This window comes from Equus quagga, chromosome 4 (genome assembly GCF_021613505.1).
Source record: "Equus quagga isolate Etosha38 chromosome 4, UCLA_HA_Equagga_1.0, whole genome shotgun sequence".
In the NCBI taxonomy this organism is placed as follows: domain Eukaryota; kingdom Metazoa; phylum Chordata; class Mammalia; order Perissodactyla; family Equidae; genus Equus; species Equus quagga.
This window is the reverse complement of record NC_060270.1, coordinates 49,783,097-49,810,657: the sequence shown is the minus strand read 5'-3', so window position 1 is coordinate 49,810,657 and position 27,561 is coordinate 49,783,097. Positions and strand designations below refer to the sequence as shown.

Sequence of the window (27,561 nt, the reverse complement as noted above, 5' to 3'; positions counted from 1 at the left end):
TGCTTCCTTTAAGTGAAAAGGTAAAAGTTCTTGACTTTATAAGGAAAAAAAATCGTATGCTAAGGTGGCTAAGACCTACAGTAACCTTTATTACAGCATATTGTTATAATTTTTATTTTTACTATTAGTTATTGTTGATCTCTAACTATGCCAGTTTGTAAATTAAACTGTATCATAGGTGTGTATGTATAGGGAGAAAAGTATAAACCACTGTATTTCTTGCTATTTTGCTTTCAAATTTGAAACCTTGTAAAATGATGAGCAGATGATCTGCAACACTGAAATACAAGACTGTATTTGAGCTGGATCTTAAAGGATGATTGCTAAGAAGAAAATGGAAAGAAACTTAGATATATGGTTGCAGATTTACTCATTGCAATTCAGATGTGCAGAGGAAGTGGAATTTTCCTACAAGAACTTACATGTCCTTCCCACCCCGTGGGAAGTCTGGAAAAAATTAACTTTTAGTCCTAGCCAGTTTAAAACATAGTCTGATATAAAGGGAATATAATTTATAATATCATAAGGTAATGCTGAAACTTTTGGAAAATTGCCATCTTGTCTCTGCCCTTTGTCTTCTCTCTAAAATGGTGTCCAGATATATGGAGGAAGAGGCTTACATGACATAATAACATTAGTGAAGACAGTGTCTTCATCTCTTCCATCTTCTGGGCATCTTACTGGCATCTGATGCAACAGGCAATGGTTATAAAATATGTGATCAAGTTGTTCCTAGCCTGGTCAGAGCCCAGTAGTTCTTGGCTCAACTGGCCTCCCCTTAGTTCTCTTGGGTGTGGAAAACTTGGAGATTTCTAATTCTGTCTCAGGCAGTCCTGTGCAGAGGTCAGGATGCAGGTTTAGTACATGCCACCCCACTGCAGGCTCGAGATAAGCCTATGTGCTTCCTATTCAGCTACCTTCTGAGTCTCCCCTGGGGGAATATAGGAGTTTGTGGGTCTCTTGCATAGCATACAGGAACAAAGAGTAGCCTAGAAAAGCAAACCGCTTTACTAAGGCTTGCTTTGATGGTGGCTGTGTCCTAGCCTGAGAGGCTCTCTCTTTCCAGAATCATGTAGACTCCTCTGCCACCCAGTATATTATGGAATACTTCAAAGCAATAAAAGATGAGTGGACTACTGCTATATTAAACAACATGAATGAATCACACTAATAAAATGTTGAGCAAAAAATTCAGGTACAGAAAGAGTATATACTGTATGATTCCATTTATATAAAATTCAAAAACAGGCAAAACTACTCGGGTGTTAGAAGTTAGTATAGCAGTTATCTATTGGCAGAGGATTGGAGGAGCTTCTGGGAAGCTTCTGGCATTTACTATCTTTATCTGGGTCATAGTTAACACAAGTTAGCTTTGTGATAATTCATCTAGCTGTTCACTTAAGATTTGTGTACTTTTCTGTATGATTGCTATACTTCCATTTAAAAGTACAAAATCTAATTTGAAGAATAAGAATACTAGAACATTTGTTCTTCAGCTTTAATGAGATTAAAGATTACCTGGATTGTGAAAATGCAGATTCCCCAGGCTATCCTCAGAAATTTTGATTCAGTAGATCTGACTCTAAGAATCTGTATTTTTAACCTTTGCCCCAGGTAATTCTGATGCTTCGTTCGCACTTTAAAAAATGCTGATTTAGCACCTGTCGGTTCGAGTGTAAGAAGTTTGTCAGTTTAAATTCAAGTTTAAGTTTACTGGCTCTCCAACTGCTAGAAGGGGCATTTCCTTACCAGCTTAATGTTTTCCAAATGTAATGAGAGTGTAAAATGTTTATATTTATCCTTATAGTGTGGTTTTATTACATCTATTGAATTCTGCACTTTTTCAAATTTGATTAAAAGAAAAAATTTTATTCATTTCCTATTGCATTTTTAACAATACAGAGACATTTGACTTTCCTGGTACGTAATAGCTTTTTTAGATACAGATATTTAGTTCCAGATATAGTCAGCATGTAATAATGTAAAAGAACTTTGTAAAAAACCTGTCTGCAGAGGAGAGATCTTAAAATGGAAAGAAAATAAGATTTGGAACATGTAGAGAAGAACATTGTAGAATAAGGTTGGATAAAACCCAATAACTAAGAGTAAAATCAGTAACTACTAAAACTAATCAGTGTAAGTGTCAAGCTACATAAAGGCACTTGTAGAATTCTGTGGTCTGTCTAGTTTTGTCAGTTCCAATGTAAATATTTGTTGACAGCAAATCTTCAATAAGTGTTTTTTGCATCAATGAAAGGTCATATTTCTATAATTCCATCACCAGATTGTGGTATTCTTTAATAAAACATAGACAACGTCTTTTAAAAAAAAAACCCTGAAATCCATTTCACATGTTTTGTTATTATTAACATGAATTCTTGTGTATTTTTCAACCAATTCCAGATGTTTTAAGATTTTGTTTTTCAGCACAGACTCAACCTGATAGCAACCGTCTGTCCTGGATGATTCAAATTCATCTCTCTGAAAGCGTGAGAATGGATTTGGTAAGGCATTTAGGTCTTTTCTGGCTCAATAACTATAACGTTAAGTGAAAATAATGCCTCATACAATTTATCCAGATGCTCTTTCCATTTCATAACCACCACCACCATCTGTGCCCACTTTCCCCGAGAGTACGGAAAGGTGGTGTTAGGTGCTGAATATAAGGAACGATCTGTTAAACTTCAGAAGTCATTAAATAGTGTGTAGGGGATATTTATCTTGTTTAATCTAAAGGAATGGGCAGTGTCAGCTGTGACTTTTTTTTTTTTTGCAGTGTTAAATTTTTGTAATAAACGCAGCAGTGATTTGAGGAATTCACAATACTTTAAGTGAAGGCCAGTACTTAGACAACTGTGAAGCTGACCGCCCCCTTTATTCCGCCATCTCACTCTCAACATTTAGAGATAAATGCTATTTTCTTTTAGATTGTAGAACCTCAAAGTTACCTTTTAAAACTATCTACATATTTTTTTCACACTTTGCCTGGGCTCAGCAGTAATAAATCATTCAGATCAAGCAGCCTCTTCTTGGTACGTATGAATTAATACATTTGTGAATATAGGTCTGTAATCAAAGGATCATCGTGTCAATTGCCTCTTTATAGGAATCTTAATTTGAAAACAAGATTGGCCACAGACACTAGTAATTATTTGCTATCAAATCATTAAAACGTTACTGGCATCCTCTAAAAGAGAACTATCTTAAAAAGTTCACTGGCAGCACTGACTTGTTTGGAAAGTATACGTTGATTGATACGTATTTGTATATGTGTATGTTTATATATATTTGCCTGTGTTTGTGAAATTGTATCAACACCCATCTGTAATATCTCAATAAGATACATAAAGTACTTTTTCAGCCTCTAAACCCCTTGAGATGCCTTGGGAATCTGCCACCTGAAACCACTTGACCACTTCATGACAATTTTCAGTTAGGATACCTATGTACCTATGATTCTTGTATGCTATTTTTACTACTTGATTATATTTTCCTTATAAAAAGAAATAAGTTTAGTTCCTTGATTTCTTTCTCCAGGGTTGAAATTTTAGTCTCCATTTTGTAAAATTTCTTTTAAAAAATTACTCAGTTTTTCACAATGGACAGTTATACAACATTTAATATAGTCATCATATCTTTTAACACATCTGACAAAAGTAACTTGTCCTAATTTATGAAAAAAAAATTTAATAAGTAAAATATTAACCTCTGTGAAAGTAGTAAGACAAATATGTGAAAATCATTTTAGAGCTTGTTTTTCATAGATGTTGACCTACTGGCACAAGAGTAAAACCTGCGTTAGACGAGTCGCTGCAAGCTCCTCCATAAGTTGGTGTCCAGTAATAATGCTTTTTAAGGCCATTGGAGACCTCTGCAAGATACACACGTCCGTCCACCACAAATGGCTCCACATCTGTATTGTCTGGTTTTAGACGGCCCGTTTGAATTAAGTCTGAATATGCCTATGATTTTCAAGAAAAGAAAAACTATTATCATTAAGAAAATAATTTATTCATATTACAGTGCTTAAACAAATTTCAGTATTCAAATTAGCTATGCTAACTTGCAGTTTAAAATAAAATATTCTGAATAACTGCTGAATTTTAATATTTTCCATTTATTGTAGACCTTTATTGATTTAATTCCACACCATGAAATTATAATCTTGCAAAACTTATTTATAAGTATTAATGTATTGGGTACGTTTTGTTGTTGTATGACTCACAGAGTTAATAATTGTCTGTATTACCAATTTTGTGGACCACAGGTCCCATGGTCAAAATTTTCAAGTCCCGCAGGGGTTCTTAAATGAGAGAGGAGAGCTGTTGTATATGCCGTTGAAGATCTGATGGTAGCCAGGGACCCATTTCTCCGAAAAATAAACAATCACAGATTTTGGCATACAACTCTGTGGAGTTCATGAACCCTCTGAAGCTAATCTACAGATTTCGTTTGAGAAGGACACTTCCCATAGTATTAGATGCTGGCCTGGCTGGCCACCTAATTATTTCTTCATTGCAGAATTTTCTTTGGATATCTCTTATGGAACATTGGTACCTATGTGAGCATGTCATACAAATATGTTAAACTGGTTTGTCAATAAGGTGGTGATTATAGGCAGAAATTTAGCCAATAAAAGATGTAAAAGTCTAGTTGCTTTCTGCTTCAGCTTGTCACTAGTACTTCCAAACTCAGCTTACTCAGCTTCTAATGAGTAGAATATGGATATGATGTTTTGCTAAAGTTAAGGGATTTTGTAAAAAGAAAAACAGCGTACATTTTATTACTCTTTTTAGTGGTGGAATTTTGATTACTCCTTTTGCAGATTTTGAGAATTTTAACATCTAATTTTCTTCATTCTTTCCAAATGAAAACTATTTGTTACTACACTTTTTGTTTGTTTTGAAAGTAAGTAGCAAGTGCTCTCTGTATTTACCTAAGCAACATACCAAATATTTTGGCAACTTATATCTTTCCAAATTCCATGTCTTGGTTTAATTAGTGGTAGCAGATTGGGGATTGTGCCACATCAAATTTAGAATAAATCAACAATTGTGATTTTTAAAATTTTTTAACTTTGAAGGAATTGGGACTGTGTAATTCAGTGATCTTTATACTTTTATGTAGTATTTGCTATCTTTTGCTATTTCAACCACAAAACTTTCCAGGAGCTAATTTTTAGGACTTATGTTAAAATTTATCAAAACTGCAGTGTCTCATTATACTTTGTAGTCATTTCTAAGGTACCTGTAAATGTCTGACGTTATAGAGAAGACCCAAGAAAAAGCCTTCAGTGAAGGAAAAAACTTACCACGCATGTAGCCTCATCAAATTTGTTTCCCCAAATGTAGATATTAGAGAAAGTGGGATTTGTTTTCATTGATTGTGAAAGAGCAACAAGTCCTTCTCCCTCTATGTTGTTGCTGACCACCGACAATCTATGGAAAACCGAGAAGTAACCACCCTGGAAACTAATAGTTCCACAAAGAGAGAATGCATAAGGTAGGAACAACATTACAAACATTTTATTGTGTAAAGTCTTGGCATTACTCTTAAATATATTTAATGTAGTAGTCAAAATATTGACAATAGAATTCCTAAAATCCAAGAAACATAGTTTTCTAACTAGATGCTTCATGCACCCAGTAAAACTACCTACATTTTGGAAATGACAGTCTGTTTTATATTATTCAGTAAATGTTTGGGTGGATTACAGATATATTTTTCAGGATAAAGTCATCCAAATAATATTTTCTTCTTTGATTCATTCTGATTTTTAAGTCTTGATCACATTGAATGATTATGATTTTTCTATTAGAATTCAGGATAAATAATATAAGCAGTAAGAATTTTCTCATTAATCTTAAGCAGTCATAATTGGAGTCAGTCTAATTTTTAAAAGGCATGACTTTAAAAAAATAGAAATTGAAATGTTTACTGCAACTTAATACATCAGAAACTGTTCATTCTTTACCATGAATCTTAACAGCTTTAAGGGGTTTGAGGTTAGTCTTCTAAAAATTTAAGGTTTTCTGTTATTTTGATTAAATATAAAACCATACTAACGCTTTAAGACTCCTGTTGTGTGAAGCAAGAGTTTCACTGAGATAGTTTGCTCCTGCATTTTCTATTCTGTTAAAAGAAAGATCTATTACTTCCAGGGTAGTATTGCTTTTCAGCACATCAGCCAAATACACCATTCCATCATGAGTTATTTTATTGCTGGAAAAGGAAAAATATGTATATTTGAAAAGATGAAGTATTGTTCTTTTATTCGTAGAGATAACATGCTTGAAAACTGTTATAGAGTAATAAACTGTACTTTCTAATTTAATAAAGATTTATTTTAATCACTCAATTTCCAAAAGAGTTAATGAAAATACGCCGTAAAATATTGTTTCCATTCTGGTTTAAGTCGTGCTTCACTTAACGACTGGGATATGTTCTGAGAAATGCGTCATTAGGTGATTTCATTGTTGTGCAAACAGCATAGAGCGTACTTAGACAAATCTAGATAGTATACTGACTACTCCCCCAGGCTATATGGTACTAATTTTGTGGGACCAGCATCATATATGCACTCTGTTGTTGACCAAAATGTCGTTATGCAGCACATGACTGCACATAATTGTGCAGTCTATTAGGAGATATAGTATCAGTATAAACTAAACAAATGCTAAGGCTTAGGATAAAAAGGCCACAACAATGGTTGCATTTTCTAATCTTTGGAATTAGTGTCTAACAAATTATCCTATGTACTTTGAACATTTATATAGATTATTCCCACAACTTAACTTCCGAATTACATACTGTATAAATGATCACTTACCAGCTGACATCAAGGTAGCGGAGGCTCCTGTTGAGATACAGGGCGTCACATAACTGTCTTATGCCATCAGTTTTTATCTGATGCTTACACATGTGTAGTTCAACAAGGCAGTGATTTTCTTTCAACATGTGGCCTAGATGAACTGTAGACTCTTCCTAAAAGGATAAAATCTTTTTTCTAAAATATAATTTTGAAGCTGTATATTTTTATTCCAAACATATGCTGTTATTTAAATTAGCTTTCTGAAAAGATTATATCAGTTAAGACTGTTAGTCTACAATTTGCATTTGTTTGGCCAGGCTTTTTAAAAAAAACATTTTTCCCACAAATGATTTGTTAACTTAAAAAGAGGCACCTGCATTTGTAAAATGCAGTGAGTAAGTGATGCAAAAGAGACTGGTTAAAAAAAAACATAATAATCATCTTTTAAAAATCATTCCAGAAGGGAAAAAATCAAAACAATTGGTCCCATGATGGATTGAGCATATGAGCTCTCTTTTGCTGTTCTCTCAAGAGTCTAAACCTTTCTTGCACCCTCCATATGTTCCTGAACTGCACTCTTCATCTCCACTCTTAATAGTTTCTAGACAAATACAAAGACCTTCCCCAATCTCGATTCTGTCTTAAAAATAGACGTGTTAACCCTGGGATATATCCAGTTCCCCCCTTTTATAATCATCCCAAATTTCTAAATATGTTTTACTTTTGTTTTCTGGTCAGTCTTTTCTCCAGTCTTACTGGAAGACTTTTTTTTTTAATTCCAAAATCTAGCTGCTTCCAGGCAAAAGGTATATAACCTCAGTGAGGATTTGAATACCAAGCACTTTAAATTTTTAACAAAATCAAAGCATGTCTTAAAATGAGTGTGCCAGAGTATTTTATGGTCAGGAGGAGTCCTCTCACATGATTGCTGTACTTGTAATAAGTTTTATAGTCACTGGAAATGCTGATCACAAACATGGATAACTATATATGCTCTAATTAAGTAAAAGTACTGTGAGAAAAACTTTAGAAGTTAAATGAAGCCACATAGTAATAGCAGATAGTACATGAGGTTTATAATAAAACTGTCCAAATGCTGGCATTACCTTTCATCTCAGGCTCAGTTTCCTTTTCTTTACAATAGGTGAAATTATAGTTCCCTCAAAGAATTAGTTAACAAAAAGTACCTGGCACAAAATAAGTGTTCTATAGAAAACTGCAAAGCATTTATTATTGTTCAGTATTCTATAATCCTGTATCTGATCTGTTTAAATTGTTGCTTTGACACTGAAAAGATAGAACCAACGGGAAGCCGTGGTTTGAGATCTTAACAAATGCAAACTGATCAATTAGGGGGTCCAGTATTGCTCTGCATGGTGCCTGGAACGGAGAACATACTCAATACATATTCATGTTTTATGCTTTGATTGCATTTTTAGGTGATGAAGTTTGAAAGAGCGACCACCCTTATTAAGGGAGGGAACCAGTGTCAGAAATAGTAAGAGGGTTTTAGCTCTATTCACAGAGTTTGTGACTTAATCATTTGCCTAGGTTGGCAACTGGCACCGGTATTTTTTCAAGCTCCCTAAATAATGAACAGTAAAACCCTTAAATGGAATAGGTTTGCAGGCTTATATTTGCAAACAGCAAATATCAAGAAACACAGGAGGATTTCACTCCACAGCCATTTAACAGGAGAATAGTACTCTCAGGATGGAGAGGATGGTGGCTGCCTTGGAAAGGAGTAGAAAGCTGCTATAGTTAAGCTGACAGCAAGGGCCTGGGCCTGAGAAAGGGCCCTGGGCTTAAATTTAATAACTAGTCTCAGATGGGTTTAGGACTAATGACACCACTCATACTTAAAAGAGGAATTGTGCTTCTAATGTGATTTCATATAGTTTAACATATTTTCTCAGGGCTTTAACCCAGAAAAGTTTGATTTAGCCTTCAAATCTCCTGTCACGTCCTCAATCTGAGAACCTTCCCTGCCACCTGTTGTCCCCTTGTGTTGATTTCGATCTCCTTCCTCATGCTCCCAAAGGCATCCTGAACATAGCAGTCTCCAGAGTTGTCGGTTCCCTCCACGTGGACTGAAAGCTCCTTGAAGACAAGGGCTGATATCTCTAGCGCCCAGCACTGCATTTGGGTTAGGGCTCCATTCAAATACTTCCTGAGTGAATGAAGCATGAATGAAGCAATTCACTAGATGCTTACTTTGAGCCGGGTATTTTGCTGGTCTTTAAGTAGCATTCTTGTATTTGAGGATTCCGGGTGTGTTGTTGAACAGACTAGATTTATGTACATTAATCAATTAACATGTAAAATTCCAAAAATTTTAGTACAGAAAAGTGCAGTAATAATTTAAAGGGAGAGATCTATGTAGGCAAAGAATGCAAAATACACTTATGAATATGTAAAATCCTTTAAAATATGGCTAGTTCTCAATTGCTCATTAATGGCGAACAGTGAAGTAGATAATTTAAAGACTATATAAAGTCTTTATATATATATATAAAGTGCTTTGGACATTTCTTTTTAGGAGATATTCTGTTTTTGTTTAGATCAATAATAAAATGAGTTCCTATTCCCTCGCTTTTTACAACTGATAAGAAAGAAAAGCCACCTACAAGAACGGTAGGGAGCAAGGAGAAGCCTTCTTCAAAGTAAGAACCACGTTTTTACTCTTTCCGTCCCCAGCATGCAGCTTACCCATCAGGTCAAGTCCAGGCTTGCCCGACTGCTGTTCACACACACTTTGCCATCATTTCATGATTTCAAAGACGTAATGCTTCAGTCACATCAATACAACAAACAAGCAATAAGATAGTTCACACTGGGCTCTTCTAATCCAGTCTTTAAAACTTGAGTCATTTATGCTTTCATCCTAACTACTTTCCCCCTCACAGGTTTACTCACTGAGAATTTGCGTTTATGAGAAAAAAGATATGTTTACTGCTTAAGTAAGCAACATGTAAAATCATATTTAGTTAAACTCTTAGCAAGAATTAATAATTTTCCTTTAAATAAAAGTTTTTCTGGGGCCGGCCCCATGGCCCAGTGGTTAAGTTCGCATGCTCCGCTGCAGCGGCCCAGGGTTTCACGGGTTCAGATCCTGGGCGCGGACATGGCACCACTCATCAGGCCACGCTGAGGCAGCGTCCCACATCCCACAAGCAGAAGGACCCACAATGAAAATATACAACTGTGTACTGGGGGGATTTGGGGAGAAAAAGCAGAAAAAAAAAAAAATATTGGCAACAGTTGTTAGCTCAGGTGCCAATCTTTAGGGGGAAAAAGTTTTTCTTTGTAAACAGTGGTTTACAATTATAAAAATACAATGCATTCATGTATCTTGACATAACCTGAAGTAAGCAGTACCTTCGTTTTCTTGGCATGTAGCAGTATTAATTGCCATCACTTTGAATACATACCTGTTCACCATACAGTAAAGGTCGGTTTAGGTTTATTCCCTTAATTGTTTGGTTCTGAGTTAGGACTGTAGCAAATGCTATCACACTTTGCATTCCCTAAAAACAGGTAAATACATTAAGGAAACTGACGGAGTATATAAATTAATCTCCCTAAATAAATATTTCAAGATCAGTAATCTGGATTCTGATAAATCAAATTGTGTTTTTAAAAAGTTTGAGCATTTCCTCCTCCTTAAATTGTAGGTTGATCAAATTCAGAAATGAATTGTTATTGTGTTCTTCCTGCCCTAAAATCTATCTACAACTGGCATGGGGAGTTTCTTAAAGTTGCAGTATCCATTTCCTAGCGTGTTTGCCTCTAGGTTTGCTCCCCAAGGTTCTGGATGCAGATCTCAGACACACAGACTCACATGGATCACAGCTAGGGCTCTAGGCTGCTTAGAGCACATTTCCTTGCCCAGCATTCTTTTATTCATACTCGTTGTGTGTGGCAGGACGGGAAAGGGATACTAACCACATTTTTCATGGCTCCCACAGGCCTCCCTCTCTACCTTATTGGAAAGGCCTAATCCTCCCCTATCTCTGTGACAGACACCACCACACACACCCAGCTGTCTGCCAGAAAACCTGGGCCTCCTCACACTCCACCCCTCGTCGTGCCCTCCCACCCAGGTGATCAGTAAGTCTTACAGATTCTGCCTCCAAAAGATGTCTCAAATTAGTCCATCTCTATGGCCACCACCCCACCCCCAGTCCTCATCACCCACCTGGACTACTGTAGTAACTTCCTCAGTGGTCAATGGGCTTCCTCTTGCCACCCTCTTAATTCCCCACAGAGAAACCAGAATGATCTTTTGAAAGTACCAGTCAGATCATGACACCCCTCAAAGCCTTTCCTTGATTTGCATTTATAATACAATCCCCTCTTCTTCCTGTGGCCCTTGACCCGTGACCCACAACCACAACCACAACCCACACAAACTGCTGGATCTGGCCTCTGTGAACTTCTCCACCTTCACTTTGAGGCACCCTTTTAACTCCCTCCGCCCAGCCACTCTGACTTTTCAGTTCTTAAAACCCACTAGATTCAAAATTTCATTATTCATGTACCTCCCTCATGATTTTTGCCATCTCTGAATTCAGTTTACTATTTATCTAATACTTTTCCATTAAATCAACTCACTTTTTCACTTATATTTTAAAACTGTATCATTACCATAAATGGAAAACCATAATCCCTTGAAATAAATAGAAAGCATCTGTAAAAAATAAATACACAAGTATTAAAATTACCTTAGTGTGTATCAGTACTGCTACCGATACCACTTTTGGGGAAGCAGTGTCTTAGAGTCTGTGTGCTGGACCCCCGCCTGGGATGTTCTGCCATGGACCCTCTCCAAGGCAGTTTTTTCACATCCTTCATGACTCCTAAGTATTACTTCCTCAGCTCTTATACAACCATCCTATCATGCAGATTACCTCCTCCCTATTATCAGAGTACTTGGCCATCTTTGTAGCACTTTTCTTTACTTGTTCATAGATGTCTTCCCAACTAAAATATAAGCTTTATAAGAGCAGAGACCATATCCAATGCATTATTGTATCCTTAGACTCTTGTATCCTTAGAATCTAGACTTGGTATGAGTAGATAATATATATTGAATTAATGCTTTCCCAGAACTGTACTGGCTGCTTCTACAACCTTTTTAAGCTTCAGAACCTGTTACCCAAAAGAGTTTCCTGGGCTGTCTTATTGTTTGTGTGTCCCAGTGCTTTTGTATTAATCTGAGGCTTTACAATGGGTTCCCAACAGTAGGCCTCAAGGTGTGAAAGCATGTTTGAGAAAATGAAGCCTGGAATTTGAAGACATGCAAAAAACACACATTTCTCATTATCAGGCCAGATTAAGGCCCAGAGCAGCTTTTGGCATCATCATTTTAGTTTTTTACACTACAACATAACTACTCACTGCAAAATGTTTCCTAAAGTAAAAAATTTATATTATACTGATGAAGTAGTATTTAATTAAAATGAACACAATCTTTTTCTTTAAAAATCCCATACAGGTTAAGAAGGGTTATGGATGGAAGTTTAGGAAGATTTTTATTATACTGTGAGTGTTCTTTATAGTAGTATTTACTACAATCTGATTTTATTAACAGCACTATTATGGCTAGGTAAAAAAAAAAAAAAGCATTTTCTCTCATATTAGACATTAGGGGCAAGCTTAATCATTCATAAGACTGTCATTTAGCTGGTCTCCCTAACGATTCTCTATACTGGTTTCCAGGGAGAATGATCCAATATCTGGGTGATTTTCTCATAACCAGTTTACTCACCAGATCACAGTCACCCAGATCTAATTTCTCTAAGGATGAATTAATTTGTAGCATTGCAGCAAAACACATTCCACCTTTATTTTCAATCTTGTTTCCGGTCATTTTTAGGTGTTTCAGAATTTTATTCTTCTGAAAAGGAAAAGAACCAAAATTTGGTTAAGTTTTTAACCCACAGAGTTCTCTTTAGATTACATGAGTTAGGAGACTGTATTACTATTTGTAGACTCATCAATTTTTCATGGAGATAGAATGGAATATATTCCTTAAAGGTAACATTCAGTGTCCCATAGTAGATAAAAATCTAATTTAATAGTTTAGTAGAAAGAATGCCCAGAAAACAGATGTCCAAACAATGACCAGTAAATGAAGCAGATTTTAATAAACATTCCTTTCATTGGAAAAGCTATACATTTATCTTCTAAGAAATTATACCACTTTTTTTATTGAGGTGAAATTCACATAACACAAAATTGACCATTTGAAAGTGTACAATTCACTGGCTTTTAGTGCATTCATAATGCTGTACAGCCATCACTCCTAGCTAGTTCCAAAACGTTTTCATCACCCCCAAAGGAGACCCTGTACCCATTAAGCAACCACTCCACGTTCCCCCGTTTCACTTTTAAAGTGATACAATTTCTCAGACATTTGCAAAGCTTAATTCCTCTTTTTCCATACTTTTGATAAATCTTTCCCAAAGAAAATTTACAGACATTTCATTGATCTAATGAATAAATATTAGGACGTATAAGTGCAAAAAATTATCTTTAAAATTAACTCAAACTCCCCGTGGCAGCAAGAAGAAATCAGGGATGTCCACTCTCACCACTTCTGTTTAACATTGTACTGGAGGTTCTAGACAGGGCAATTAGGCAAGAAAAGAAACAAAAGGCATCCAGGTTGGAAAAGAAGTAAAACTGTCTCTGTTTGCATATGACATAATCTTATATAGGGAAACTCCTAAGGAATCCACCAAAAAAAGCTGTTAGAACTAAGACCGCAGGACACAAGATCAGTATATAAAAATCAATTGTATTTCTATTCACCAGCAATGAACAATCCAAAAATAAAATTAAAGAAATTCCATTTACAACAGCATCAAAAAGAATACAACATAGGAATAAATTTAACAAAAGAAAGACAAGACTTGCACACTAAAAACTACAAAGCATCACTGAAAGGAATTAAAGAAGATCTAAATAAATGGAAACAGCCCACATTCATGGGTCAGAAGGCTTAGTTTTGTTAAGATGGCAATACTCTCCAAATTGGTCTAAAGATTTAAGCAATTCCTCTCAAAATCCCAGCTGCTTTTCTTGCAGAAATCAATGAACTGATCTTTTCAACTGATCAATTCAGATGGAAATGCAAGGGTCCCAGAAGAGCCAATACAATCCTGAAAAACGAACAAAGATGATTCCCACTTCTCAACTTCAAAGCTTACTATGAAACAACAGTAATCAAGATAGTGTGGGACTGGCATAAGGATAGACATATGGATTAATAGACTAGAATGAAGAGTACAGAAATAAACCCTCACATTTATAATCAATTGATTTTCAAAAAGGGTGTCAAGAAAATTTAATGGGGGAAGAATAGTCTTAACAAATGGTATGGGGACAACTGGATATCCACATGCAAAAGTATGAAATTAGACTCCTACCTTACATCATATACAAAAATTAACTCAAAATGGATCAAAGAACTAAATGAAAAAGCTAAAACAAAAAACCACTGGAAGAAAATGTAAGTGTAAATTTTCATGACTTGGGTTAAGCAAAGCCTTCTTAGATATAACACCAAAAGCACAAACAGCAACAGAAAAAATAGATAAATTGAACTTTATCAAAATTAAAAATTCTTGTGCTTCAGGGGCCGGCCCCGTGGCCAAGTGGGTAAGTTTGCATGCTCTGCTGCGGCAGCCCAGGGTTTCACCAGCTCGGATCCTGGGCGCGGACATGGCACCACTCATCAGGCCTCATTGAGGCGGCATCCCACATGCCACAACTAGAAGGACCTGCAACTAAGATATACAACTATGTGTGGGGGGTGGTTTGGGGAGATAAAGCAGAAGGAAAAAAAAAAAAAAGATTGGTAACAGTTGTTAGCTCAGGTGCCAATCTTTAAAAAAAAAAAATTTTGTGCTTCAAAGGACACTATTAAGGAAGTGAAAAGGCAACCTACAGAATGAGAGAAAATATCTGCAAATCATATATCTGATAAGGGACTTGTATCCAGAATATATAAAGAACTCTTACAACTCAAAAGACAAATAATCAAATTTAAAAACGCACAAAGGATTTGAATAGACATTTCTCCAAAGAAAATACACAAGTGGCTAATAAGCAGGTGGAAAGATGCTCAGCATGATTATTCATTAGGGAATTGCAGATTAAAAGCACAAAACCTCTTCATACCAATAGGAATGGCTAAAATCAAAATAGACAATAACAAGCGCCAGTGAGGATGTGGAGAAATTGGAACACTCATACATTGTTGGTAGAATTGTAAAAAGGGACAGCCACTTTGGAAAAGTTTGGCAGTACCTCAAAAGGTTAAACAGTTACCAAACAACCCAGCAATTCCACTCCTAGGTATATACCCAAGAAAACTGAAAACATGTGCACCCAAAAATGTGTGCAAATATTCATAGTAGCGTTGTTCATTACAAAGTGGAAACCCAAATGTCCATTAATTGATGGACGAACGAAATGTGATATATCCATACAATGGAATATTATTCGGCAATAAAGAGGAACGAAGTATGTTACAACATGGATGAGCCTTGAAAGCATTAAGCTAGTCACAAAAGGCCACATGTGTGATTCCATTTATATGTCCAAAATAGGCAATCTATAGACAGAAAGTAGATTAGTGACTGTCAGGGGCTGGGGAGTGGGGGAGAAAAGCATGAGAGGGATTGCTACTGAGTACAAGGCTTCTTTTTGGGGTGAAAATGTTCTAAAAACAGTGATAGTGCTGATGGTCGCACAACTCTGTGAATATACTAAAAAATCCACTCACTTGAACACTTTAAAAAGGTAAATTTTATGTCTGTGAATTATATGTTAATGAAGCTTTTTATTTTTAAAAGTTATTTCAAAACTGCTCATATAATGTCCACATTTTAATAAATTGAAGTGCAATAAAAATAGACATTCCCACAATATTAAAATAATATGTTACATTATACAATTTACATTTATACACATTAACATTTTATTCTGCTGGTTCCAAGCTATCCAAAATTAAAATTCCCACATAAAATAATGTTCGTGTAAGGTACAGAAATGCTTACATGCAGTGCTTTAGCAATCAATTCTCCACCTTCTGGGCCAATATCATTGAACATAAGGTTTAAGTAAATGAGATAAGGTTGTTTCTAAAATAAGGAAAGAAAAGAAGGCTTTACACATGTATTATTAGAAACCAATCAACAATATACAAGAGCTGCTTTAAGTGTTTACCTCCAAAGAAAATCTTTATAACCCAGAAAATCTGAAAGTCCAGCAAAAGAAACTACCTTTAAGGAAAAAATCACCATTCTCATTTAAACATAATTGCAATATAAATGAAAGAAAAATACTATATTCAGTTTTGACCAATGATTCAAAGTATGGATGTACTTTATGTATTTAAGCATAGTGTACAACAAGTTTGCAAAAGATGACTCAGGAACTCTAGGTACCAGCTCTACTGAGACTAAATACATAAACAGGCTTTCAGTGTATTTCAAGTGTTATAAATACAGCACAGGGTCAGGACCGTAGACATTTTGCAAGACGAGTGTTTTGTGTGTGTGCCATTGACTAGGTGGCTTCATGGTAAACAGAACTAAGACCATTTTGATGATGATGATTTTTGCAGCATTTTTATTTGTGATTGCTAAGAATAACTTGTCTACTTCCTATTTTTTTATATCTTCACTCTGTCGTTATGTTGTATGCCATTTTATGGATGAGAATTTTAAGATCATTTTAAGCTATTAGAAGCACTTTTAGCAGATGAGATTGGGACAAGAAGTTAGGAAATTAAAAAGCCAATTCAAGGGAGGAATCAAAACAATGATATATGCTGCTTTAAACATTGTAACTGAAAGCACAGATAAACACATTTGTCAATCTTCTAAGGTTGAAACAGGGCCTTTTCTTTAAGTACACCTAGTCTGATTGGCAGACCACAGTCGTTCTTAAATAGAATGCAACCATAATGCAGCATTTCAGCTCGGGGGTCTCCAAAGTGAAGTCTGCAATACAGGTTAACTTAGCAAGCGTGGGGTGCTCACACCCTGCACGTTCGAAAGAACAGACTCATTCTTAACTGGCTCCTGGGAGAAAAACAAAACAGAACGAAGAACATTTTGTTCTAAATTAATACCTGAAGCAGTCTTGCAGCATAGTATGCGCCAACATCACTTAGGAGGTTATATCTAACATCCAAACCTGAAGAACACAGACGAATAGAAGCTGATACTTCTTGTAATGAATACTTAAAATCAGGACAATGAAAACAGGAGGTAATGGTTCTTAAGGAGACATACCAGTAATATATGGATTCTTCTTTAAAATTCTGTAAAGAATCCAAAAATCTTCACCTGTTACTCTTTCTACTGGCGTTAAGCGACTGTTACCAGCAATGTTTAATGTGATTCTTTCCAACCTGTTAAAATACAAAAAAAGAAACCCAGTAAAGAAAGAAAAGTATTTTTTCTTCATGTGTGAAAAGTAACATCACGGATAGCATTTACTGGAACCAAGTACATACCACAATATAGATTTAAACCAAGTAACTTTACTGAATATTCTAGATTTTGCAAAGCAATTTAATATACGCTATATAATTTTGCACACACACACACACACAAAAAGTATCCCACTTGGTAGATAATGACACTGAAGACTTCAATAATTTGCCTAAATAACCGCAGCTCACAGGAGTTAAGGACAAATCCGGAGTCCAGACTTGGAGACTGCTGATCTAGGGATCTTCCTGTTCCTGCACAAAATTGGGGTTCTCTTACCCAATGCACATGAAGAGCCCAATTAATCACAGCATCAGCTTTTGGGGGAGAAATCAGCTTTATTCTGCAAGATCGATCCACAAGGAGACAGGGGGCACGTGCCCTCAGATGTGTCTCCCTCATTCAGGATTTGGAGTGAAATTTAAGAGATTAGAGAGAGCAGGCTGGCATGCGGAAACGCTGGCAGGACAGATTTTGATTGCTGGGCTTCTAAACATTTATGACAGGGTTTTAAATGTTTATGGTGAGGTTCTAAACTTTTATGATGAGGCTCTAAACTCTTATGATAGGATTCTAAACACTTATGTTGAGATGGGGAAGGAATTTTAACGTTGGATCTTCCTGAATGAGGGACCCTCTCACTTCTCATAAGAGTCTGACTTTTACGTTCCGGTCATGTCCTGGTCCTTTGTTTCCATGGGGAGGAGAACCTTTGGTTCCGTGGTCATTTCAAGTCAAGACTTCTTCTTCTGTGCATGCTCTGGCTCTGTGACTTTGCAAATTTTCTGAAAGGCAATTCTTAATCACTCTGTTCTAAGGGATGGGGACAGTGGACTTGGTCCTGGAGGGCCCACAGTTACATTCCCAGAATCCTGCACTACCACCAAGCCCTTCTGACAGTGTCAGTCATCTACTGCTCTGAATCAAAAAAGAGGTCTGTCTCACCAAGGATTTGCAAGTATAAAATCACTCAGTATTCCAGGATTTTCACACAAATCTGTATCAGTGAATATTACACATGTAATCAAGGATTTGTCTTCCTTACCCATTTTTAATTTCTTCATCCACTTCTTGGAGTATGTGCAATATAAAAGGATTAATTTTCTGGGACTTTTCCATACATAGATTATTATAATGTTCCTGGAGACTGTCAAACGGTTCTGGAGCTTTTGAAAAATAAATGCGTTATCCTTCATTACATATAAGTTATCCCAGGAGCTTTTTTTCCAAAAAAAAATAAATATAGATACAGATATAGATATATTACACTTATTTCAAAGATATGACTGTGTGTGTGTAGAGATTCGGGGGTGGGGAAGAAAGGGAGACAGGATGAAGACTAGAGAAAAAGAAGGAAGGAACGTGAGAGAATAAAAATGCTGTTTGGAGAACTAGAGCCACAGGAGCACCACTGAGGGTGGGCAGACACTAACTTGGAAGTGACATGAAGGGAGAACTAACCTCAGTTATGTAACAGGCCTGGTAGCGAGGAAAATGATATCCACAGAAATTACATATTTCATCCAAAATCATCCAGCTAATAAGTGCAGAGTACAGAATCAACTGACTCCAAAGCCTCTTTCTGCTCTGCCGCTCTGGGTTACGGTGACTCAAGGTTTCTTTAATGGCTTCATAAAAAGACAATTTTATCAGAGAATCTAAACTCAATAGGGATCTGAAAAGCCACCAAGCTCCGTGGGCTTCTTGGATACCCTCTCCACCGTGCAAGTGGAAGGCATTTTTGAATATAGCTGTCAGTTCTTCCTAACACCAAGTGGAGGTCTGGCTCAGAGAAGCTCTTCACCTACCCTGGCCTTCCACTTCCTCTTTTTAAAGGTGATTTTCTCCCTGTTCAGTCCTTAATAAAGAAGAGGCAAACAAAGCAGAAGAGATCTGCTTCCTCTGTTATACCTGCAGCTTTCCCTAATCGTCTTATGTTTTCAATATTACCTTAAAGGTGTTATTTTTCCTTTTTCTCCCCAAAGCCCCCTGGTACATAGCTGTATATTTTTAGTTGTGGGTCCTTCTAGTTGTGGCATGTGGGACGCTGCCTCAGCATGGCCTAATGAGTGGTGCCATGTCGGCGCCTAGGATCCAAACCATCGAAACCCTGGGCCGAGGAAGTGGAGCACACGAACTCAACCACTTGGCCACGGGGCCGGCCCCCTCAATATTACTTTAAAAGCATTTTTCAAGGCCCAGAATTTCTGGGGTGGAAACAACACTGTCACTTTCCTAGGAGCACATACCACTGTCTTTGCTTTCTGTCCTACCTTTTGTGTACGTCTCTTGGAAAATCTGTGCTCAGAGATCTCACTACTGAACCAGCCTGGTGTCTCTAGGAGCCAGCCTCTGCAAGTCTCTACATCTCAGAGATGTTCTTTGCTGAGTGGATTTCTGCACTATATGAACTAATCAGTTTGCTTAAAAATTTGCAAACAAGATTAAAGATGAGCAACATTATATTAAAAATGAAAGCAAATAAACTTTTCTTACAGTTTTTTAAAATAAACTTTTTTATATATTTGGGTTTTTTAATTGAAGTTATGATAGTTTACAACGTTGTGAAATTTCAGTTGTATATTATTATTCGTAAGTCATATTACAGGTGCACCACTTTACCCTTTGTGCCGAACCCCCATCCCACTTCCTCCTGGTAACCACTAACTGTTCTCTTTGTCCATGTGTTTATCTTGCACATGTGAGTGGAATCATACAGAGTTTGTCTTTCTCTGTCTGGCTTATAAAATAAGCTTTTTAAAAATAAATTTAACCCACACTTATTCTAGACAACTTTGAAATTTCAATATCAAAAACAAAATAAACATTCATCAGCTAATCCCACTGCCAAAGAACCACTACAATTGAGGTTGGGGTATTTCCTCCCTGTTGCTTTTCTTTTATATGCACATATAAGCATTTTTAAACAAAACTGGAATATTTCAGTATAGTTCTATATCTTTTTTCAATTAACATTATATTGTGAGCAATCTTCCATGTCATCAGATATTCTCTGAAAATGTTTAATGTTAGCATAATTTCTGTCTCACGGATGATGGACATAAGAAATCCTTCACTTATTTTCGGAAATTTTCATGTGCTTAAAAAATCTTTTAGCACAATATTTCCCAAACTGTGTTCTGTGGAATACTAATCTGCAAGATGACCAAAGATGTTCTAAATAGAATGGGTTTTATTGTCAAATAAGTTCGAGAAGTGCTGAACTAAACAAGGCTAGACAGACCTCTCTATCTACAACACTTCTCAGGACATTTAAAACACTCAGGTGCACAAAAACTCTTCAAATCGTTGAGCCTGGAGGGGAGGGAAGATAAAAACGCTCCATTTCCCAGACTTACGTGACCACGGTTCACACAGAATGCAATCTAGAAAACGCTACGTTAGTGTCCTCAACGGGAAACAAAGCAAGTAGATCTCAAACAGATTCACTTGTTGGAGCTGGGCTCCCACTGGGCTTCTTTCCTCCCTTCTGCCAACTGCCTTCCTCGGTATTAAAAATAAGACAGACGCCCCGAGAAAATCACTGAGAGCGGGTGCCTGCCACACCCAGGACAAGCAGAAATGTGTCAGCCTTACAACTCAAGACTCTGTGAAGGCACGAAGTAATCTTAGACTACAAGTAGCCAAAGAAAGTTACAAGAATTTACCTATTTAATTATCTGGCATTGGATTTAGAGTATTTAAAAGTTTCTGCTCTGTTTTTCAGCTACTCTCTCTTTTATTTAAAATTCACCTAAATATTGTATGTCAGGATTTTATGGCACCAATAATTGATTCCCTATACTGTATTCGTATTAGGAGAAACATCATAAATCAGTCTACAATTTGTAAAGCAAAAACTAGGAATAACCAGTTACACAGGAAAATGTTAAGAACGTATAACCCAAACTTCATTTTTCATCCACACCTGTGTCTTGAATTTCAAATAATTTTCACCTAGAAGCACGTTTTAAAATTTCTAGGGACAGGGCTCATTTTGGAGGTGGTTCCCTACGCCCTCCTATACGGGAACAGCAAGTACTGGGAAAGCAAAGCGTCGAGGGTCAGACTTGGGTGCCTATCCAGAATCGGCTGTGTGACTTTGAACACACGTGACTTAAATTCTCCGATCTTAAATCTCCTCTGATGCTGAAGGCAGAGCATAACTATGCCCATCCCGCGGGTGCACTGAGGAGTACGTCAGGCTCCTGGTACAGTGCCATATTCACAGACTTAAAACAAGCATCCAAACTGCAAAGGTGGGGGACGAAGGTAGTGCAGCTGTGCTTCCTTTGCTAGAGAGAATCCTCGGACGCAGACATATTTAAAATGGAGCGGCACAGAGATGCACAGTCTGAATGTTCTCGAGACCCTCCTGCCCACTGGGCCCCGCTGGAGCTTCCCCAGAAAAGGGCCCGAGAAGAGCATCCAGACACCCTTCCTGGAGACCGTAAGAGCAAAGCGACAGACACACCTTCCGTCAGGACAACCTATAGCGCGAAGGGCGGCCCCGCGGCTGGGACTTGGGCTCCCCTTCCGCCCGCGTTTGGGGGCGCCCCAAAGTTCCGGCCGCAGCCTGCTCGGGGGAACGGGCCCGAGCTCGCCCCGGCGCCGAAGGACACCCTGCAGCTTACCGCGGCCGTCGGCCGAGGCAGGGGTCGCAGCGGGGGCGGGAGGGGGAGACTGGGACTCCGTCCAGGGAGCCTCCTCGCCGCCGGTCCACATGTCTCTCTCACCCTGCGGGCCGCGGCGGCGGCGTTGTCATGACGGCCGCGCGCATGCGCCTGCCTCGCCCAGGCCGCCGGCGTGCCGCGTGGGGGTGCCCGCGGTCTGCAAAACCCCGAGCGCGGCATCGAGCCGGCTGCGCGGTCCCCTGCCATTATCCGCTTGAGTCCTGAGGCCAGAGTGGGTAGGCAGTGACCGCAGATGCGATGGAGGCTCCCTGGTCACCACGTCTGGGTCCAGGTCACCCCGCCCTGGTTTAAAGACACACTGAGGGAGGCCGCCCCGGCTCCTTTTCAAGGAGGAGTTCTCGAGGTTTAGGGAGCACGGTTGATGGGCTAGAGGCCGGGGCTGCAAAAACGATTATGACACAGTCCCCTCCCCAAAGTGCGCACAGACCGGCGGGGGCCAAGTGCAAAAGCAGATAGAGCACCTGCATGGATAGGGCGCGGAGCTAGGCAGCATAAAGGGCCATGTAGATCAGTCTTGTGGAAGGGCAGGGGCATCGAAGAGGACTTCTGGGAGGAGGTAACATCCTGACTGGTCGAGTGAACCTGCCTGAGGGCAGAACGGCTTGGTGCGTGCTGGAGAAGCGCAGGTGCTTGGGGCTGCCCAGATGAATACGGGGCGGGGGGCACGGCAGCAGGCAAGGCCAGATCCACGTGGAGTCCTGTGCGTCCTCTGAGAAGCACAACTGCGATGAGGGAGGGCGCTGGGAGCCCTCATATCGGGGTCAGCTGATGGAGGATGGGTTTGATATGGCCGAGGGGAGACGAAATCTGAAGTAGCTGCAGGAGCCCAGGAGAGGTAATAAGGCTTCAGCTAAGGCTGGACTTGGGACAAGGAGAAGGGGACAGAACCCAGGATAGTTACATAGTAACGTGGTCAGGATTTGGTACTTGGATGTGAGAGGGAGAAGAAGAGGCAGGAGAGAAGGAAAAGCCTTTTGTCTGGGGTTGCCATAGATCAAAGAGAAGGAAGTCCAAAGGCCCTGTAGAGGACTCTGGAGCCAGCCAGAGACTGCTTGCCTGTGAGAAGGTGAAACCAGACCGTTTATGAACACAGTTCAAAGGTGACAAATAAAGCGTCCCGGTCCTCTCTCCCTCATGCTCCCCACAGGCAATTCCAGACCAGTGCGCCACTGCTAAGAAATTGTTGTCCTGGGCAAGTCGGGGGTCTCTTGAAACCCTGTGTGCCCCACATATTTTAAACATCACTCAAAATAACATTTCTTCAAGTTAAACATGATGATGGTAGAAAACAGACACTTATGTGTTCGTTTCTCCATGTGCTACCAACAATGTTGAAAGGTGGTTTAAATACTAAAGTGTGAGTGCAGGTACAATTCAGCGTCTGCTCTTCCCCATGCCTCCTTTAAAGTATTCTGGGTTAAGAAGGTGGAGGAAAGTAAAGAGAGGTTGAGGGTTAATTAATTACTACTCCAGGAGAAGGGAGAGAGACTCTTCCAAGGGAGCAAGAAGTGCAAAATCAGACTTTTGTTCTAGAGAGTGACTCATAAACAGGGTCAGAACAGAACAAACAGAAAAGAGCTGCTGTAATCAGACCAACAGCACCCACAGCACTGTTCTGCCTTAGCAAGACAAAAACAAAAGTATTTACACAGAACTACAGCCTGCAATGTCAAAATGTACAACAAATAGGGTGATCAACTGTAAAACTCATTTCCATCGGTACACTTCTCATTATCCCCAATGATTTCCAGACAGAGAAGGGATGCCGTTTGAAAAAAACCCTCCCCTTGAGAACCACTGTTTGGGGGTAGCGGGGTAGGGGAGAGAAATGTTGCTGAGGGGCTTTAAGGAAACTTAAGTTGATTCATTAGGTGCTTATGTGTCCAGAACCCAGAGTGGAGGTCTGACTTCAATCTGAGCTTTACTAGAAGTCAAAACCAAAGAGAATATATGAGGGTGTGGAATCCCCGTGCTTCAATAAAAGGCAGCATTTACATTCCTCTGGCCCCTTGTAGTAGGAAGGTTGAGTAGGTAGATCTTTATATTAGTAACTTAACAGGCTATCTTTGACTACAGTTTTGTAGGAGATCCAGAAATATTTTTCAAATGATTGTTTCTTTTATAGCAACTCTGTTTGAAAAGCCAACAACATGGTATTTACTTATGACTTAGGGAAGGAAACACAGATAATGTGCTACGTTGTTTCCTGATAATATGGAAGTAGAACTGAAAGATCTAGGGGAGTTAGTAGCTAACATATCCATTAGCTATTTTTCCCAACTATCAGATGACTCAACAAATGCCGGAACAGAGGAAATTTCTGGTTGAATTTTCTGCTGAGCATCTGAAGTGCTGACTTCCGGTGCTGTTCCTGCATACGTGTTGTTTAGGTACTGAGTATGCAGATGGCAAAATGAGTGTTCTGTTATTACAAATGGTTTGGCCCATGGATAAAAGATGACTGAATTGTATGAAAAATTTACCTTCTCATTATCTGATGAGATGAGAAACTTTCTCAGTGCTTAGTAGTGGAATAGTGCCCAAAACCTTCATGCTCATTAGGCAAGATGACAGTTTGAAAAACCAAATTCCAAAGAAAAAGAAAAGGTTTTGTCTAGCGGTGTGGGCAGAAGAATGAGGGGAAGATACATTTTTGAAAAGGGATAAAATACCACTTTGGGATCTATTGAAAGGAAACAAGTGTGAGAAGTTATTTCAGATCAATAATTTGGCGACGATGGGGATGGGCGCACACTGCTCAGCACGAGCCAACAATTCTGGCTAAAGAACGTTCCTCTAAGGCCTTTTTCACCTTCAGATGACTGATCAGAGATTTTCAAAAGGACACAGTTACTGAATCCCAGCTTGGGAGAACTCTTTGCTCTACAAAACTTTCAGAGCTCATTACAAGATTATAGCGTTTTTTTCCCTTCTACCGTTTCTCATAAGAAGAAAACATATCAAGCATGTCAATAGCCCAGTACTAACCATGATCAGTTTCTACTCACAGAACACTTGTAAGACCAAACGTGTGGGTTTTCCATAACAAGCAATTCTCCAGTTCTCTCTGGACACCAACTAGGTGTCCTACAATTTAATTGTGACTCTAACTACCCAGAGTTAGAACAGACCCCACTGGTCGAGGACTCAGTCACACAAGACTGCTTCCCACTTCAGATGCCAGTCACAAGTCCCAGGTTGTCACCTGTACTTCCACCAATGGGCTACAAATCAGGGGTTCCCACGACCCCCTCCTCAGGTTCAATAATTTGCTTTAATGGTTCACAGAACCCAGGGAAACACTTTACTTACTATAACTGGTTTATCATGGAGGACACAACTCAGGAACAACCAAATGGAGGAGATGCATAGGGCAAGGTATGGGGAAGGGGCACACCACGCTCCCGGCACCTTGATGTGTTTACCAACCCGGAAGCTCTCCAAACCCCATTGTTGAGGGGTTTTATGGAGGTTCCATTACATAGGCATGATTGACAATTGACTAAATCATTGGCCATGGGTGATTAACTCAATCTCCAGCCCCTCTTCCCTCCCTGGAGTTGGGTAGGGGGGCCTGAAAGTTTCAACACTCTAATCACATGGTTGGTTCCTCTGCCAACAAGCCGCTATCCTGAAGCTATCAGGGGGCCAGCAAGAGTTACCTCCTTAGCATAAACTCAGGTAGGTTTGAAGGGGGCTTATTATGAATAACAAAAGATGCTCCTTTCACTCAGAAAATTCCAAGCGTTTTAGAAGCTCGTGTCAGGAATGTGAGAACAAAGACCAAATATATATTTCTTATTATATCGTAATATCATACCCAGAATCCTGCCTTTATAATTGGCTAAGCCATTTAGATTCCCTCTTGCCCCTGCCGAAAATCTAAAGTTTCTTACTTATAAAAGTTTTCTACTCAAGTCCGAAGCTTATATGGGAATTCACCTCAGTACTGAGTGGAGACTTAAAATTTTTCCATGGGATCTGATAGTTTCCCAGAAATTTTTATCAAAGCAAAGGGTAGTGTCACCATTACATGATTCTCCAGTCCTAGGTCAATCATAAATGGTTATTTATGCTATCAGAGAGAGTCACACACCATATTAACCTCGGGACCCTAATCTTATCTAGCCAGTTGTAATCAGACTTGGAAACAAAAGTATCAACACTTGATGTCAATTTGAGAGGATTGACTATTTTCCTAAATGGTTTTCTCAGACATTAAAGGTACACAAAGAAGGGCTAGTTATTAAACTACCCAACCCTGGCTCCTTTTAATGATGATGAAACAGTTATTCCAATGCAACAGAAACTCCACAGTAATATTGGTTTGTAATAAGGTAATTTGACCACATTCAGGTGGCAATCTCTAGGAAAAAATGCCAATAAGAAATCAATCTTCCCCATTCTTATTTACTGTGGCTGAATTACTGGTATAACTATTGCAAATCCTGGCTTTACAACCTCCTTTCATTGAGTCTGCTAATAGATATACTATATATAGCTTTTAGAGGGCCAAATTGGTTCGGGACACATGTGGGATATATCATTAAGGAGAAACAATATATGTACACACACTTTCAGACATTCTGTTACCACACACAAACACAGGTTCGTTTATCCGCCACAAAGTAGGGCCAATAACTGAAACGTCAGGCTTGTAGCAAGGAAAGAGGTTTACTATCAAAAGGCAGCCAGACAAGGGGATGGGAGTTAGAACTCAGATCCACCTCCTTGAAGGGAAAAAGGTAGGGGTTTTAATCTGGGGTTTTAGGGAGGGGAGGGAGAGCATGTGCTGGGGTTTTAGGGAGGGGAGAGGGAGCATGCGGCCTTGCTGGTTGGCGCCTTCCCACCAGCATGCGTCTGGCCTTGAAGACTGAATTTCTTTTTCCTTGACTCTCTGGACTTTTCTGGTTAGTTTTTATCTTCGGCCTGCGTTTGGCCTTGCGAGGCTAAATCTTGACATCTGGACCTTGACTTCCTGGAAAGACAGCTCACTCATATACTAAGGAGGGACAGAAAGGCCTGGTTAGTTTTGAACAGTTGATCCTGTTGAATATGCACAGCTGTAGTGAACACAGCTTATCTTAACGTTTTTGCTCCACGGAAGATTGTGTAACTCCTTAGTTCTCCCTTCAATCCTAGGCAGGTCTCATCAGGCAGCAAGATGAACGTTTGGAGAAATAAGTTCTTCTATGTGTCTGGAAGCCCAGACGCACTTGTGTTAACCCTAATCAGGATGGCCGGTCCACACAAATTTCCCCCGATGACCACTGGAAGGCTGAAAAAGAAAATCAAGGCTGAAACCTCACACCCAAGAAGAATGATTGTAATAAAAACCAGGCTTCCTGTGAACAAATGATGTTAAAAACCTCAGTGAGGTTAAGTCAAATCTCCGCTCCTCCTCCCACCTCCTCCTATCTTCTGAGAGGAGCCCTTCTCGAATTTAGTTTCTTTATCTGTAAAACAGGGCTCATAACGGTGCCACCTTCCTCGGGTTCTTGGGAAGATTGAATAACTTAAGTAAAGCCTAGAGCACGTAATAAAT

General features: G+C 38.8%; 1 protein-coding gene across 3 annotated transcripts; it reads right to left on the bottom strand.

Annotated features, from left to right (window-relative positions):
* On the bottom strand, nt 1–22,058 carry LRRC34 (leucine rich repeat containing 34). 3 transcript variants are annotated; one of them, XM_046657650.1, is made up of 11 exons: nt 21,957–22,058; nt 18,368–18,488; nt 17,122–17,240; nt 16,959–17,023; nt 15,880–15,963; nt 12,582–12,710; nt 10,243–10,338; nt 6,830–6,984; nt 6,067–6,222; nt 5,312–5,438; nt 1–3,962 (listed from the first exon to the last, which is right to left on the bottom strand). In XM_046657650.1, the coding sequence occupies exons 1-11, from the start codon at nt 22,045–22,047 to the stop codon at nt 3,759–3,761; spliced, it is 1,347 nt and encodes a 448-aa protein (XP_046513606.1). In that variant the 5' UTR covers nt 22,048–22,058; the 3' UTR covers nt 1–3,758. The 3 variants fall into 3 exon arrangements, with proteins under 3 accessions (XP_046513606.1, XP_046513609.1, XP_046513607.1); XM_046657653.1 differs by lacking the exon at nt 21,957–22,058 and adding an exon at nt 21,797–21,944; XM_046657651.1 differs by lacking the exon at nt 10,243–10,338.
* Nucleotides 22,059–27,561: the final 5,503 nt, after the last annotated feature.

Coding starts and splice junctions, on each gene's coding strand:
- LRRC34 (XM_046657650.1), bottom strand. CDS start 22,047: ATGTGGACCGGCGGCGAGGAGGCTCCCTGGACGGAGTCCCAGTCTCCC. Junction 18,489..21,956: donor TGCCTCGGCCGACGGCCGCG/GTAAGCTGCAGG, acceptor ATTTTTCAAAAG/CTCCAGAACCGTTTGACAGT. Junction 6,223..6,829: donor CGCTACCTTGATGTCAGCTG/GTAAGTGATCAT, acceptor TTCCTTTTCCAG/CAATAAAATAACTCATGATG.